At 35.8% G+C, this 15053-nt stretch overlaps 1 protein-coding gene across 1 annotated transcript in view; it reads right to left on the bottom strand.

The window, feature by feature from the left end:
* Window positions 1-14690, bottom strand: part of LOC117405486 (glypican-5-like) — a 270158-nt gene extending 255468 nt beyond the window's left edge. The window contains exons 1-2 of the mRNA XM_034008579.3: window positions 14232-14690; window positions 1569-1730 (exon numbers count right to left, since the gene is read on the bottom strand). Coding sequence (XP_033864470.2) covers window positions 1569-1730; window positions 14232-14382 — 313 coding nt within the window. The 5' untranslated portion in view covers window positions 14383-14690. The remainder of the gene's footprint in view (window positions 1-1568; window positions 1731-14231) is intronic.
* Between the last annotated feature and the right edge of the window lie 363 nt (window positions 14691-15053).

Here is a 15053-nt window from a genome sequence, read left to right as displayed (position 1 = left end):
CTGAAACTTGTTAACCGAATGCCTCGTGTTTGTGAGGCTGTTATTAAAGCAAAGGGTGGCTATTTTGAGGAATCCAAGATTTAGAGACAATTTTCTCCTTATGTTTTGTTTTGTATATTGTAACATGTGTTTTCATTTTCAAGTATTTACAGAAACGTATACGACGTAAAACATTGTCAATTATGAAAAAACCTAGTTTCCAGCAAGTGTACTCAAACTTTTGACTGGTACTGTATATATATATATATATATATATATATATATATATATATATATATATATATTTACGGGGAAGCTCGCACAAGTGTTGAAGGTGATTTTCAAACTCTCACAAAGATACTTAACATTCTGACAACCTTATAACTTTAAAGTCTGTTTCAAAGCTTTTTTCAAAGTGTCCCCTCTAGTGCACTGCGGTTTGAGATCTGTCCTCTAAACCACTGCAGGAAGAGCGATTAAAAAAAATAAAATAAAATAAAAATTAAAACATAAAAAGCTCTCTGGCTGGTTATTGATGGGTTACCTGTTTGACAATGTGGGCAATAATCCTTACACTCTCAGTGCACTAGAGCGGGCATTTTGAAAAGAGCTTTGAAACAGAAGTTATAAGTAGTGCTGGGACAAATGTCCGAATATTCCAACGAATATTTTATGACATGTATTTGGATACAAAAATCAGATGTTTGCATTCACTAGAAATGACAAAAATACCTGACATTTACTGCAGAAATTGCACGACAGTAGCAATGCCAAATGAAAAAGAGCTCAGCGTGCTATGTGAGATTAATATATAAACAAAAAAACCACTAGATCAACACAGGAAAAAGGAAACAAACCAGATTATGCAAGCGCATGCATAGTGTTCTCTATGGCCATCTGGGTCAAAAACTCTTTTTGCTGCTTTAGAACGAGTCAGAATCTCATGGGACAAAAAAACAAAAAAAGGCAAGCACGTCATTTTGAAATGCTTCACTTAAACAGTGCCCAACTTGCTGGAAATGTTGTGTAGTGATTTTAATATTTAAATAATACATTTTGATATTTAAAAAATAAATAAAATGCGTTGTCAACTTTATGTACTATTTATTTCGGGAATAAATAAAACAATGTTAACTTGAACTTCTATTTGGCATCCTTTGTTTTGTAGTTAATTCACTGGGGTAAATGAAGGCCTACACAACGTATTCTTTACTCCTGGGATATTTTGTTACATATTGTAACATCTTGCTGTAAAATGAGGGCACACACAGGGGCCACGCACCCTACCCCTGCTGCTATGCTGTCTCTGCTTGCGTTCTGAGCAATATAATGGCTTTTATTACTTTTTGAAAACGAACGAATATTGAAATTATATCCGAACACGAAAATCCTGTGTTTGTCCCAGCACTAGTTATAGGTGTAAAATGTTGTTTTACACTTCAAAAGAATAATTTTAGGTAGGTTATTTAAACAACATGTGGGTGACATGTAACGCTATATTTTCTTAAATCCGACTTTAGACAAGATTTAAATAATGCAATTTCTTTACAAATCAGTATTCCTACTCATAAAAAAGACACCAAGCTTACCTTGAAATGCAGCTACATTTCGTGAAATTAAAAACTTTAAACTTGAGCTTGATGTTTGGAGTAAATGTTGAATGTCATTTCGTGCAGCTACTTGATATCTCTCCTCCATCTTCTTGGTACAGCACGTCAGGCTTTTAGAACTGCATACCTGAAGATCAGAACCTTAAGACAAGCAAAGAAACAGTTGGAACAGTTCACTGTTAGCTACAACTTCATTAACCCTCAACAAAAACATACTGCCTGCCCAAACATAATTATTGTAATTTCATTAACCAGAAACAACTCAGCATTATTTCTGCCTTTCTAAGTGGTTCCATGTTATCAGAATACACTCATTATCAGCTAATTTCATGTTATCATATTTCTTTCTGCTGTGCAGAAGTTCAGAACTGTTTCTTTACATTTTATTACATAATTTCAGAAAAGCAATACATTACAGTAAAGGTAACACTGTATATACATTATCCTGGCTCCTCGCTTGTCAAAGTGAGGATCCAGTATAATCATTACAAATGTAGGAGACTCTCCACTGTATTCCCTTTCACCAGTGATATGCAGGATATATCAATCCTCATTCTTTTCTTCCCCAGTTTTGAGTTCTACTTTTTATTTCCTATGACAATAAACTGTATTGAAATGTATTGAAATTCATAGTATACCCCTTGTAAAGACAAGTCACATTACCTCAAAATAGAGGCCATATTCAGTCAATGTCATAGTTACATTTAGAATAATAATACCTTTATTTTTATATAGCGCCTTTCATAGTGGGCCACCATTAGGTAGGCTGTGAACTGTGCATTATATCAGAGTCACTTACAATAGGGCATTGATTTAACATCTCATCTGCAGAATGGAGCACAATCAGGGTCACACAGTGAGTCAGTCAATGGCAGAGGTGGGATTTGAACCGGTGACCTCCTGGTTACATGCCCTGGACTTTAACCACTGGACTATACTGCCACCTTGAATTTAGTGTGCAGTATATAACCCTATCTATGAATATGAATATTACACTGGTTGTAGCAGATATATATATAGACTGTGACGAAAGGGTTCATTTGACCTAGGGAGTCACTGAGTAAAGCTGCGTACCAAGTATGAAGTGAATGTCTTAGGCCTTTATCATAGATTTTGCCGGAGGAGTTTTCACAACACTTAAAATATTAAGTTTCCAGCTGAAATGGAAATGAGATACAGTATTAGCAGTATGAGCATGCTTAACTAGTTAAGACTAGAAGCCTTTATCAATGTAAAGAAACTTGGTTGTCAAATCTGGCAAACAAATCTGTCATATTTAAAAACAATAATAGATTAAAGCATATTTTCTTGTTAGTACTACTGTAACAGGATGGTTATATGTTATTTTCTTAAAAACAAGATGTTGTGCACGTTGGTGTTAAATGGGACTAAAGTCTATGATGACTGTACTCAACTCTACCAGAGTGAACAGATTTTAACGATGAATTAATAATAAATTCCCCAATAGTTGCCAAGCAACCACTGTACAGTACATCCTACAAGAGGCAGTGTGGTCTAGTGGTTAAAGTTCAGGGATTGTAACCAGAAGGTCACTGGTTCAATTATTATTATTATTATTTATTTATTAGCAGACGCCCTTATCCAGTGCGACTTACAGTCGTAGACAAAAATACATTTCAAGAATCACAGTACAAGTAATAATACAATTAAGAGCAAGATAAATTCAATCCCACCTCTGCCACTGACTGACACACTGTGTGACCCTGAGCAAGTCACTTAACCTCCTTGTGCTCCATCCTGCAGATGAGATGTTAAATCAATGTTCTATTGTAAGTGACAATTGTAATATACACAGTTCACAGTCTACCTCTGTAAAGCACTTTGTGATGGTGGTCCACTATGAAAGGCGCTATATAAAAAATATTATATTCTTATTGTTATATCCCCCAAAAGTTCTGTCCAGGATCCTGAAACTGAACCTCAAAGACGGCTACATTATGTTTTTATATTCTCCTTTCCTTTTTTTATTACACATCAGTAATAAAGGTTGAGGGTGCTTTAACGGCATCCATTTATAACACAGTATAGTGTCAAGCTTGATATTATCCATATTGTCACATTTTAAAACACCCTTCCTCGTGGCCACAAACTTCTTAACTCCAATTTAATATTATTTTCGACTATACACTATGGAGGATAATGTGTGCCAAAATTTTAAATAAATAAATTAAAAAAAACGAAATAAATAAAGATTGAAAATAAATAAATAAATAAATAATGAAATAAATAAATAAAAATCAAACCATTACATAGAAACATTTGTTTATTTATTTATTTCATTGATATTTTGGCACAATCTTTTCAATATAGTATTTCTCATTAGCGTGACTCAAACTGGAAGGGCGGGACAATACCGTTGGTGTGTTCGATTATCTTCTAGCTGGTCTGCCAGGTTTGAGTAGAATCGAGAAGAAGCAGTAGTAATTTATCCACGGTGGTGTTGATTGTGCAGCTTATCTGTCTATGAAAGCACAATCTGATAAAAACAACCACTGTAGGCCTAAACGTGTGGTTGAGAAAATACGTGTAACTCAAGTCACATTATAAACAGTAAACCATATGCTTATGAGTACAACTCAAAAAAGTTGAACTGTACATGTTAGCATTGATTAGGATTCACAGAAATAAATATACCTTGCAAACATGGCATGCCAAGATGGCACTTGTGCCATAAATTCCGTTCACAGTGCAGTTAAGGAGAGCCTGGGTTGTTTTTCCACTGCAGAGCCGAGCTGTGCTACTGACGTCACACACAACAAAAGACCGTTATTAATTCATGTTATTAATTAACTCAGTTTGCCAAAAGATGCGCAAAAAAATTTTAATTACTTCTGTTGAAGAGGAAAAAAGAAGGTTTTAAAAATATGATTTGCCAAAGATATCCCGTTTAAGGATAGCTATTGTTTTTTGTTTGGGTGCGAGAGCGCAACGAGAGTCATAGTTGGATGCATGGTACAGCTGTACAGTATTTTGCTTGACTATATTTTTGAAAATAAGTTTAGGAATTGTTTTATTTTCTGCATTTTTTTCTTTATATTTAATATAATAAAGGTCAAATATAGACCTTCCTGAACACTTCTATTTGCCCACAGAGAAACTAGAACCTGCACTTCCTCAGCGTCCCAAGGCTGAACTTGAACTACGGCCTGGGCAGCTAAGCTAGCCCCACTTTCATTTAAATTTGACCTCAATGAGTTACAGATGATGGACTATTGCTGGAAACAGGAGCAGGATTTGGAAGACCACTGAGTTCCCGTTCCAGGCAGTCAGCAGCTTCTTTTAGCAGTTGTGGAATTGGTTTAGCCATTTTTGAGAATATTATTACTCCTGCTTCTTCTCGATTCTACACTAACTCAAACCTGGCAGACCAGCTAGCAGATAATCGAACGCTCCTACGCGCTTCCAGTGTGATTGACACTAATGAGAAATACTAGAGCGAAAAGATTGTGCCAAAATGAAAAACAAAATAAATAAATAAATACATGTTTTATGTATTGTATTTCGATTTTTATTTATTTATTTTGTTTATGTATTTATTTATTTAGTTTTTTATGTATGTATGTATGTATGTATTTATTTCTATTTTTATTTATTTATGTATTTATTTAGTTAATGTATTTTTATTTCGATATTTATGTATTTATGTATATTTATTTATTTCGATTTGCATTTATTTCATTTTTTATGTATTTATGTATTTATTTATTTATTTATTTTGGCAGAAATTATCCTCCACAGTATACAACTGGTCTCTGAACTGAGACTCCGCTTTCGTTATAGGGAAACTGAATTTAAAGAAACATAAAAATAAGAAGTGGGAAGGAATAAAACCAACCCAATATGGGTTTGGGTTCTTCTATACAGTGTATGCTGCACTATTCAATATTTATTCAGAATATGTAACATTTAACTTATAGTAGAGTTAAGACTTTAAGTGTTTATATTTCACTACCACTGCACTATTACAGCTTACTAGTGATGGAAATAATAGCTCCAAATTAAATGTGGAGAATGGTGTAAGTAAACATCATCCAAAATGTATGCCAACAGGGAGGGAGAATTCATGAAAACAAAAAAGAACTTTCAAGAATTTGTTTGCTTTGACCCACTTTGATTCAAAACAACAATTATACCTCAAAAATATAGTTATGTGCCCAGTTGACTGCATGTACTACAAAAACAATTGCTTAGTAAGTTTAAAATAATGCATTCACCCAAAAAATTCCTGGATCCTGAATAGCGAATGCAGAAATATATATTTTTTATTTATGTTATATTGTTTAGCAGACAATGCAATGTAGGTAACAAGGAAGAAAGCAGATGCTGTGTGAGATTCCCTTGCTGTGTGGTTCACGTGGCATCTGCTTACGGGAAGAGTGGTCAAACAAAGCCCATATCTCAGCTATATTTATAGTGTGGTCTCGTCTCAGCCCAGCAGCAATAAACACATAATTACATGGAAGGTTTAAATTAAGTTGCAGATGTTTTCAGAGTTTCCATTTTGGATTCCTTGTAAAAAAAACAAAGCAAAGCTGCTACACAAACCAAATAAAAGTTGGAGAAAAGTATGACTGTAGGATCTGTTTCTTCCTTTCACATTAAACTATTAAACTAAATATTTGTATCAGACTACAGTTTGTCCAATGTCATTAGGCCTCACTGATGTAAGATTTGAGTACCATAATACAGCTTTTTACTTTTATTTGTTTCACTAGAATTTGCTTTACTTGATGTTTAATTATTATGTTGTGCTATATTGTGTAAGAAGTTGTACTATGGATGAAAAGTCCTTAAAATATATGTAAAAATTTGAGTGTGACATTTTTCCCAGTCCCAGTTGCCCGGCTGATATTTCCGGAGTACAAAGCAATGCGTTCATCCCAGCCAAACAACCATGTACTTTCACACAAATCAGGCGGCTGCACAGAGATCTTTTTAGTCCTTGGAAACTTTAGAAAACCATTTCTCACACGGCACTGTAATGAAGTATTTTTAGAGTATTAATCGTCTTCTGTCCTTGGTCACTTATACTCTTCTGCCTGGATTATTTTGAGTTATAATGACTGGCTCATGCTTCCTTTACCTTCCCAAGTATTGTAGGTGTTCTTTCAGTTACTGAGGCACACATTACTGCATAAGATAATTCCTTTTGGCAATGTGGCTAGGTCTGTTGACTAAACATAAAAGCTGGCTAGGTTTTATTTTAGGTTCAGCTCTAGCAACTTCTATGGTGCGTTTACACTGGCTGTTTTTAGGATGGCTTTGGGCCGTCTCAGGTCTTTTTTTCTGCAGTGTAAACGCACCCGGCCGACTCTCAGCTGTCCTAAAAACGGCCAGCTAAAGACGTGGCTCAGCACCAGCTTAGGTCCGTCCAAAAGGCAGTGTAAACTCACCCGACTTTAGGACGGCTCACGCACGATGTGAGTGCCGCTCGGCTCCTCCCCCACGGAATCTAAACAGGAAGAAGCTGCAGTGCTGTTGCAGCGTCACAAAAAGAGAAGAACGACTTGAGACACAATCTGTTAACTGTTTGTATTAGTTAGTATTCGTAAATATCTACATTTTATTTGTAAGTTGTCGTCAAAAGTGTACATACCCCAAATATCCATACATTGGGCTATGTAAACTTTTGACGATAACTTTTTTGTTTTGTTAAACAGGTGTAGACGCCAGTGCACATCAAAGAAACAAAAGCGTAATATTTGAGTATATTGGAGGCAGTGTGCTCCAGTGGTTAAAGTCCAGCGCTTGTAACTAGATGGTCACTGGTTCAAATCCCACCTCTGCCACTGACTGACTCACTGTGTGACCCTGAGCAAGTCACTTAACATCCTTGTGCTCCGTCCTGCGGATGAGATGTTAAATAAATGTCCTATTGTAAGTGACTCTGCATATCATGCACAGTTCACAGCCTACCTCTTATTATTATTATTATTATTATTATTATTATTATTATTATTTGTTTATTTAGCAGACGCCTTTATCCAAGGCGACTTACAGAGACTAGGGTGTGTGAACTATGCATCAGCTGCAGAGTCACTTACAATTACGTCTCACCCGAAAGATGGAGCACAAGGAGGTTAAGTGACTTGCTCAGGATCACACAATGAGTCAGTGGTTGAGGTGGGATTTGAACCGGGGACCGCCTGGTTACAAGCTCTTTTCTTTAACCACTGGACCACACAGCCTCCTGAAAAGCACTGTAAAGCACTTTGTAATGGTGGTGCACTATGAAAGGTGCTATATAAAAATAAAGATATTATATTAGAATGATTCTTTAAAAAAAATGCTATATAAATAATTTTATACAAAAACTATCCTGGACTGTGTTTTTCCCAAACATTATTGTTAAACCACTTAGTTATCGGTTTATAAACATGCTTTAACACAGTCTTTTTGTTGTTTGTTTTTATTATTTAAATAAATATTTTGATTGTACCCATGATTAGCTTAAAAACACAGTATATATATATATATATATATATATATATATATATATATATATATATATATATATATATTAGCTCAAAGAGCCAGCTGCCCAACGTTTCGATATGTTGTACATATCTTTCTCAAGGGAGCCTGTGTTTGAATCAAAACATTGGAGGTATTTATAGGTTTTTGACGGCATGACAACTATTTGTTATTGTTTACATTCAAATCCATGATTTATTCTTACATGATGTAATGGTGTTCTATATATTGTGACATCATTTTTACTTCTATCTTTGAATCTGTATTAATTCTAATTAACACTACTTTACATAAACTTATATTTTTATTATATCATGCAATGCTGGCTCTGAGGATCAGTCTAGATTTGGCCTCCTCAGCGCATCAGTATGCACAGCTTTTGAATGAATTTTGTTTATTTATTTAAATGTTATATATTTATTGAAGTTAATTAGTTCATTCTTTTCTGTTGAGTCCCGCTGTAATATATATATATGTATATATATATATATATATATATATATATATATATATATATATATATATATTTTACAAATGTTTTTTGTTTGTTTGTTTCTGACAACCGCGGCGTGAACTTGGGAGAGCAAGAAAGCAGAGCTGTCATAGCGTTGTGGGACTGAACTCAAATCCAGAGAGCACTAAGCGGAAAAACAAAATAAATACATATACCGAGAAATAGCGGCAGGTTTGGCGAACCAAGATCTGTTCAATCCCCATCTAGGCAGCAACCAGGACCATTCATCACCAACCACTACCCATCACAGGAATTTACCCAGAACAATGAACGTACACCTGCCCCAGTGCCAGCCTCACCTCACACCTGGCATTGTCTGTGAAAATTTTCTCTCAAGCACTGTAGAAAAGAGAGATCTGTGCAACCTCGTCTGCACTTTATTATAGTTGATCTGTTACACAACTGCATTTTACATGTTATGTTCTAAGTTTAAATAAAGATTGTTTTAATTATTTGCGGTACCTGTCATTTCGTTTTTTTAAAAAGGAACAACATTTTTGAATAATTACAAACAATTTAGACAGTGTACTTATATAACACATTATTATTATTATTATTTATTCATTTGCAGTAATAGTATTTGTATCAAGGCTAATACGAAAAAATAAAATGTGTTAATTGCAATTTTATACAGTAAATGTTTTTTTCTCCAGTATTCCTGTGGCTGCTTAGCCTATTTTAACTAAAAATAAAGGACTTCATACAATTATGTATATATACAAGGTGAGATAATATTGGTGAAGAAACAGAATAGAATTTGTTTGAAAACATAAGGGTCTTTATTATAACAGTAATAAAACAGAAAATGTACTTATCTTACTCAAGGAGAAATCGTTTACAAAACAAATGGGTCAGGAATCGCTATGTTGTGTCAAACACTGTCTAAACAAATAACCACTTTTCTCTTAGACTGCAAGATAAGCATATATTTAAGATGAGTCCCCACAATATGAACACGACTGTATTGTTTGTATGTAATACCACTCTGCCTCTTCAGCCTTTGTGGTTTGGGGAGGGGAAAACTTGTCATCCCCTCAGTGGTCGTTATGACGTCACCGAGCACGTATTGTAATTTGGACCTAAGCCGCCTCAGGGCACAACCGCAGTGTAAACTCTACATGAAAAATAATAAGAATCTCCGCGATCAGTCAGACCTGAGTAGGCTTAGGTCCGAGGTGGCAGTGTAAATGCAGCATAGGTTGGCAGAGCCTTGATAAAGCTTCCTTTCATTCTTGTTCCATATAATACATATAATACAAATCCTTCACATCAGTTATCAGTTACAGTTAATGTGCTTTTCAAAGATTTGTAAGAACATAAGAACCTTTACAAATGAGAGGAGGCCATTTGGCCCATCTTGCTCGTTTGGTTGTTAGTAGCTTATTGATCCCAGAATCTCGTCAAGCAGCTTCTTGAAGGATCCCAGGGTGTCAGCTTCAACAACACTACTGGGTAGTTGGTTCCAGACCCTCACAACTCTCTGTGTAAAAAAGTGCCTCCTATTTTCTGTTCTGAATGCCCCTTTATCTAATCTCCATTTGTGACCCCTGGTCCTTATTTCTTTTTTCAGGTCAAAAAAGTCCCCTGGGTCGACACTGTCTATACCTTTTAGAATTTTGAATGCTTGACTACTGTGTAGTCTTCTTTGTTCAAGACTGAATAGATTCAATTATTTTAGCCTGTCTGCATACAACATGCCTTTTAAACCCGGGATAATTCTGTTCGCTCTTCTATGCACTCTTTCTAGAGCAGCAATATCCTTTTTGTAACAAGGTGACCAGAACTGAACACAAGATTCTAGATGAGGTCTTACTAATGCATTGTAAAGTTTCAACATTACTTCCCTTGATTTAAATTCGACACTTTTCACAATATATCCAAGCATCTTGTTGGCCTTTTTTATAGCTTCCCTACATTATCTAGATGAAGACATTTCTGAGTCAACATAAACTCCTAGGTCTTTTTCATAGATTCCTTCTTCAATGTATCTCCCATATAATATTTATAATGCTCATTTTTATTGCCTGCGTGCAGTACCTTACACTTTTTTGGCTACTGACATTCTAGAAGGGGTGGGCCATTGGCTGCCACCTCATCACACAAACGTAACACATGGCTCTGCACGAATATTTGATGCAATTGTAAGTTTAACATGTTGGTGCTGCAAACCATCGTTTTCTGGTCTTCTGAAATGTTTCTAAATAAAATAATATTGAAGATGACATTCACCTTTAGTCAAGGCCGAATTAAACACAGCAGCGCTGGGGAAATTGACACAGGACAGGAGTCCTTGTCATCTGTAAAAACGTGCTGTGTGACTACGAGTCAGAGCTCCATTCAGACTACTGCATTACACTTGTCATATATATTTCTATATCATGCTCATGTACAGTACAGTATGAAAATAATGTTAAATGAAGTTTGGTATTCCGTAGCAAAGCTATTAGCTCTTTCATGCATGAAATATTAAAAATGGCTGGAAAAAACATTTTAAGTAGTTCTGGCCGTAAATACATACATTTTTCATTGACATTTTGTTTTCATTTTTTTTTTTTTCCATTGCTTGTATGGGAAAAAAATTGCATCCCTATATGAGGTCATCATGCAACAAAGGTAACACAGTACTTCCTAGCCTTATGAGACGATCATGCATTTGCATCTTCCATCTGTTCCATCAGTTGATTTTTTATCCCTCCCCATGAGGTGCCATGCATGAAATGGTTAAAGGGAATGGGACTGTTCAAAATGATCAAGCCCTCATCATTGATTCTGCTGTTCATAGTACATGTTCAGACACATTTAGATCACAAAGCCTCAGCATATACATTGCATTGCATCAAGCTTGTGTAGCTTTTTGTAGTTCGTGAACAAACTTCAACAACTGGCAATAGTAACACCCAACCCAGTAAAACCTGTGAAAACACTGCTGGCTATTATCTCAGAATTACACTTTTCATATGTCAAACCATGTAACACATGTACGCTGTGGATATGTATTCCAAGGATAGAAAAGCAAGCTGAAACCAACAAAACTATTTATATTAGTGTCGCTTCCCCCTGCTGGAGAATACTCTGGATTGAATTTTATTAAATACCATTACTCAAAATGTTTTGAATAGACAGCAACATGTTACAGACTATCTTTTACTAACTATATCCTACATTACAAAGCATCTCAAATGGCTGGTTTCAGACGCTGATTAGCACCAATCTTGAGCTACCTAATTTTAACTTAGGTAAAGTAAGCAAAATCTTGAATGTGTAAATGAATCTGTAAGAATCTGTACAACTTCAAAGCATATTACAGTAATGAGAATGTATATTGCAATTGATCATATTTAAAATAAATCAAAGAACTTCAGCTACGGTATGAGACATTATTTGACTGAGACAGGATTCTGCTGTATAAAGAGACAGACGAAACTCATTTGAGTACTACTTCCATCAGGAATTTAAAAATGATGAATTTAAACAAAGGCTATGCACAGTTAAACTCATTGAAATTGAGCTGTTTCACCTTGTTTGCAAGTTTTGGCATCTTAGTGTTTCTAGGCAACAATAATAATGTTAAAGTAATATCAGCAACTTTGCTGGAATTCGCACAGCAACCACATAGTGAAGGTTATTCTTGGCACTTGCTGGAAAGAAGGCCCATTTGTATTCAAATCTCAGTAAATAATGATGATATGTTTTATTTCCCAGAGTTACTGGCGCTATTGACTGCATATGGGAATTGCAAGCCCGGGTGTTAATGGAACCGTTTCTTTTAGATTCAGAAAAGGCTATGACTCAGTTAATTTACAGACAGTCAATGCACTGGCAACATGATACATAGTTGTCACTGGCAGGGATCAGCACACAACCAACAATTTTTGAAAACAGTAAGCTATTGCAAATCCTTTGGAAAGGAGTACAAATTCCTGCTGAGCTGGTAGTCTGGCTGCCTTCGGGGGTGTTTATGTATTGGTAGTGTTATGTGCCAGGTAAGTTATGGGGACAGGGGATCAGCAGACATTTTGAGCTATTGATTCATGTAATCAGTGTTTATTACAACTCAGAATTGATAGTATTGCCACTAGCTCACATCGTCATCATAATCATAATCTTGTTTTACATTGCTTTGCTGATTTATGTACATGGGTGAAACTGTCTGAACAGGTTCTTTCTTTGACTGTAATAAAAAAAATGCACATACTGTAAAATGCACAAAAAATATCTGGGTAGAGGTTAAAATAATGGGTGGAGCAGTTTACAGCAAATTAACCTATTTTTTTTATTATGGCCTAATGATGTCTGTTCTGTACCAGTGTCATTCTTCTGGTCTTCAGTTGGAAATAGGCAATTATTTTTATGCTTTATTTGAGATATGCAAATGTTTCAAAGACAACACTACAGATAAAAGCTGTTGCTCCCTAAATCCTAATAACTTCTTGTGTCAGGGTCGTGTCACACTTGGCATTAGATCCAGCAATACGTGCAGCCAATTAATTGGCAACAATTCTATTCTACACATGGTTGGCAACTTTTAATGGCAACATCACCACCAGTGTCATGTGAAATCCACATGGTGCCATCCAAGATTTCTGCTGCTTTAGTGATGCTACTCTATTGATGAGAGTGGCATGAAACAGAAAAAAACGAATAAAAAGCTTTTAAGGATGTGTATAGTATGTGTCTTTCCAGAGTGACTGCAAAAAAACGTCCATAGTATTTATGAACTACACAATAGCACCTGTAGAGTACTTCCAGCATTACTGTGGGGTACAATACAATTATGCGATTCAAAAACTGATATGACCAAATCAACTTTAAAGCTATACATTAATGCTTTTCATGGAAATGGGGTGAGGGTGACCTTAAGAGTGCTGGAGGTGGTTCATTATTCGTTTGCAAAACATTTTAGGAGCTCTCTTGCACCAAATTATATCAATAAAATACTTCAATTTAAACCCAAAGCGTCAGACATTGCGCTATTAAAACACATTATTTAATCATATATTTTAGCATATACACGAGAAAAGAAACCAATTTTTCATATTGTATATATATATTTAAAAAAATCACTTCCCTATCCATACGAATACGTTAAAACCAAACATTTTAACAGGTAATGCAACGTAGCCCTGCCCTCAAACCCAAAAATGAATCTACACGGTTCTATTGTACATTCTATTTTTACACGTTCCGCTGCTCAAATAATTATGCACATGCACCATCTGTTCTTAGAACGTTTACATGCACTGTGCTACTGTAAGAAAGCCGTCAAGGATATTTTGAGTGTTAACTATATTTTCAGTGAATAAGTGACAGACTTCCAGTTTTGACTAACTGCTTAGTTGTGCAATACTACATGCAAACCATGAAAATATGGATGCACGGCAAACGGTTTGATGGCTAAATAGGTCGGGGGGAAATGCCAAGATAAAATAAAAAAAGACATACAGATCGCATGCCAATTATGTCTCAATAGACAGTAGGAAAGCCTGAGGCTAGTTTCCTAATTTGAACAATTTATTAAGCTTGACAAGTAACCACTACAGTATTTCTGGGCTAGAAAATCACTTTATCTTGCAGAATGATGTATGGCACTGACATTTCATAAATATGTATTATTTTTAAATCTATATATTTACCTGCTCTGGGGATTTCTGTCAACGACTTTACAGGTCCTATCTGCCTGAGCTGGAAAACTTTACGAACTTCATCACAGTTCGGTGCGCTTTCCACACTGAAACCAATGATAACAGCAAAAACTACACTTAACAACAACCGTCCCGAATCCATTTCGAGAAAAAAAAAAAACACCTTCCTGGGGTGGCTGCAGAACAACCAAGTCTTATTCCAGTGCACAAAACAACAAAAAAATGAATCCCACAGCAGCAAACTTCGTATCCAGGTACCCCCACAAACTCCACTGCTGTTACTGGCGCTTTGTAATTCCAATAGAAATACAGCACAGGGTCCCAGAAGCCGCCCCAGGAGGTACTGTAGTTATATGTCAATTGTTTATCTAATTCGGTTGAAAGAAAGTGTGAAAAGCCTGAGTTAGCGAGTGTACTTCCAAATGCAGCATGTTTGCTCCCGCTGCTGTAACCAGTGACTGCGCGCGTCTGTGGAGAAGGGGCGGAATCTTCACTCGGTGGCTGTACAACCAAGCACATATTGCTACTTCTTGGTACCCAGAGCCACCAAGTGGAGGCAAAGAGGACAAGTTAGATATACTGTATATCCCCGAAGGCAAGCGGTCAACGCTGGTTCTATCGACTTTAATGGACTATATAGGTACCCAATACTGTACCACAGTACTTGCATCTTGTCCAGTAGTAATACCGTGATACCCAACTAAATTACTGTACCATTGTATTACCAGGAAAATATGTACTACAATTGTCATGCTTTGGTACCTTAAAGGCATAGTGCACGTACTGTATTTGTAGCATATAGTTATTGTAGCA

This window comes from Acipenser ruthenus, chromosome 9 (assembly GCF_902713425.1).
Source record: "Acipenser ruthenus chromosome 9, fAciRut3.2 maternal haplotype, whole genome shotgun sequence".
NCBI classification, from domain to species: Eukaryota; Metazoa; Chordata; class Actinopteri; order Acipenseriformes; family Acipenseridae; genus Acipenser; species Acipenser ruthenus.
This window is presented reverse-complemented; position numbering and strand designations above follow the sequence as displayed.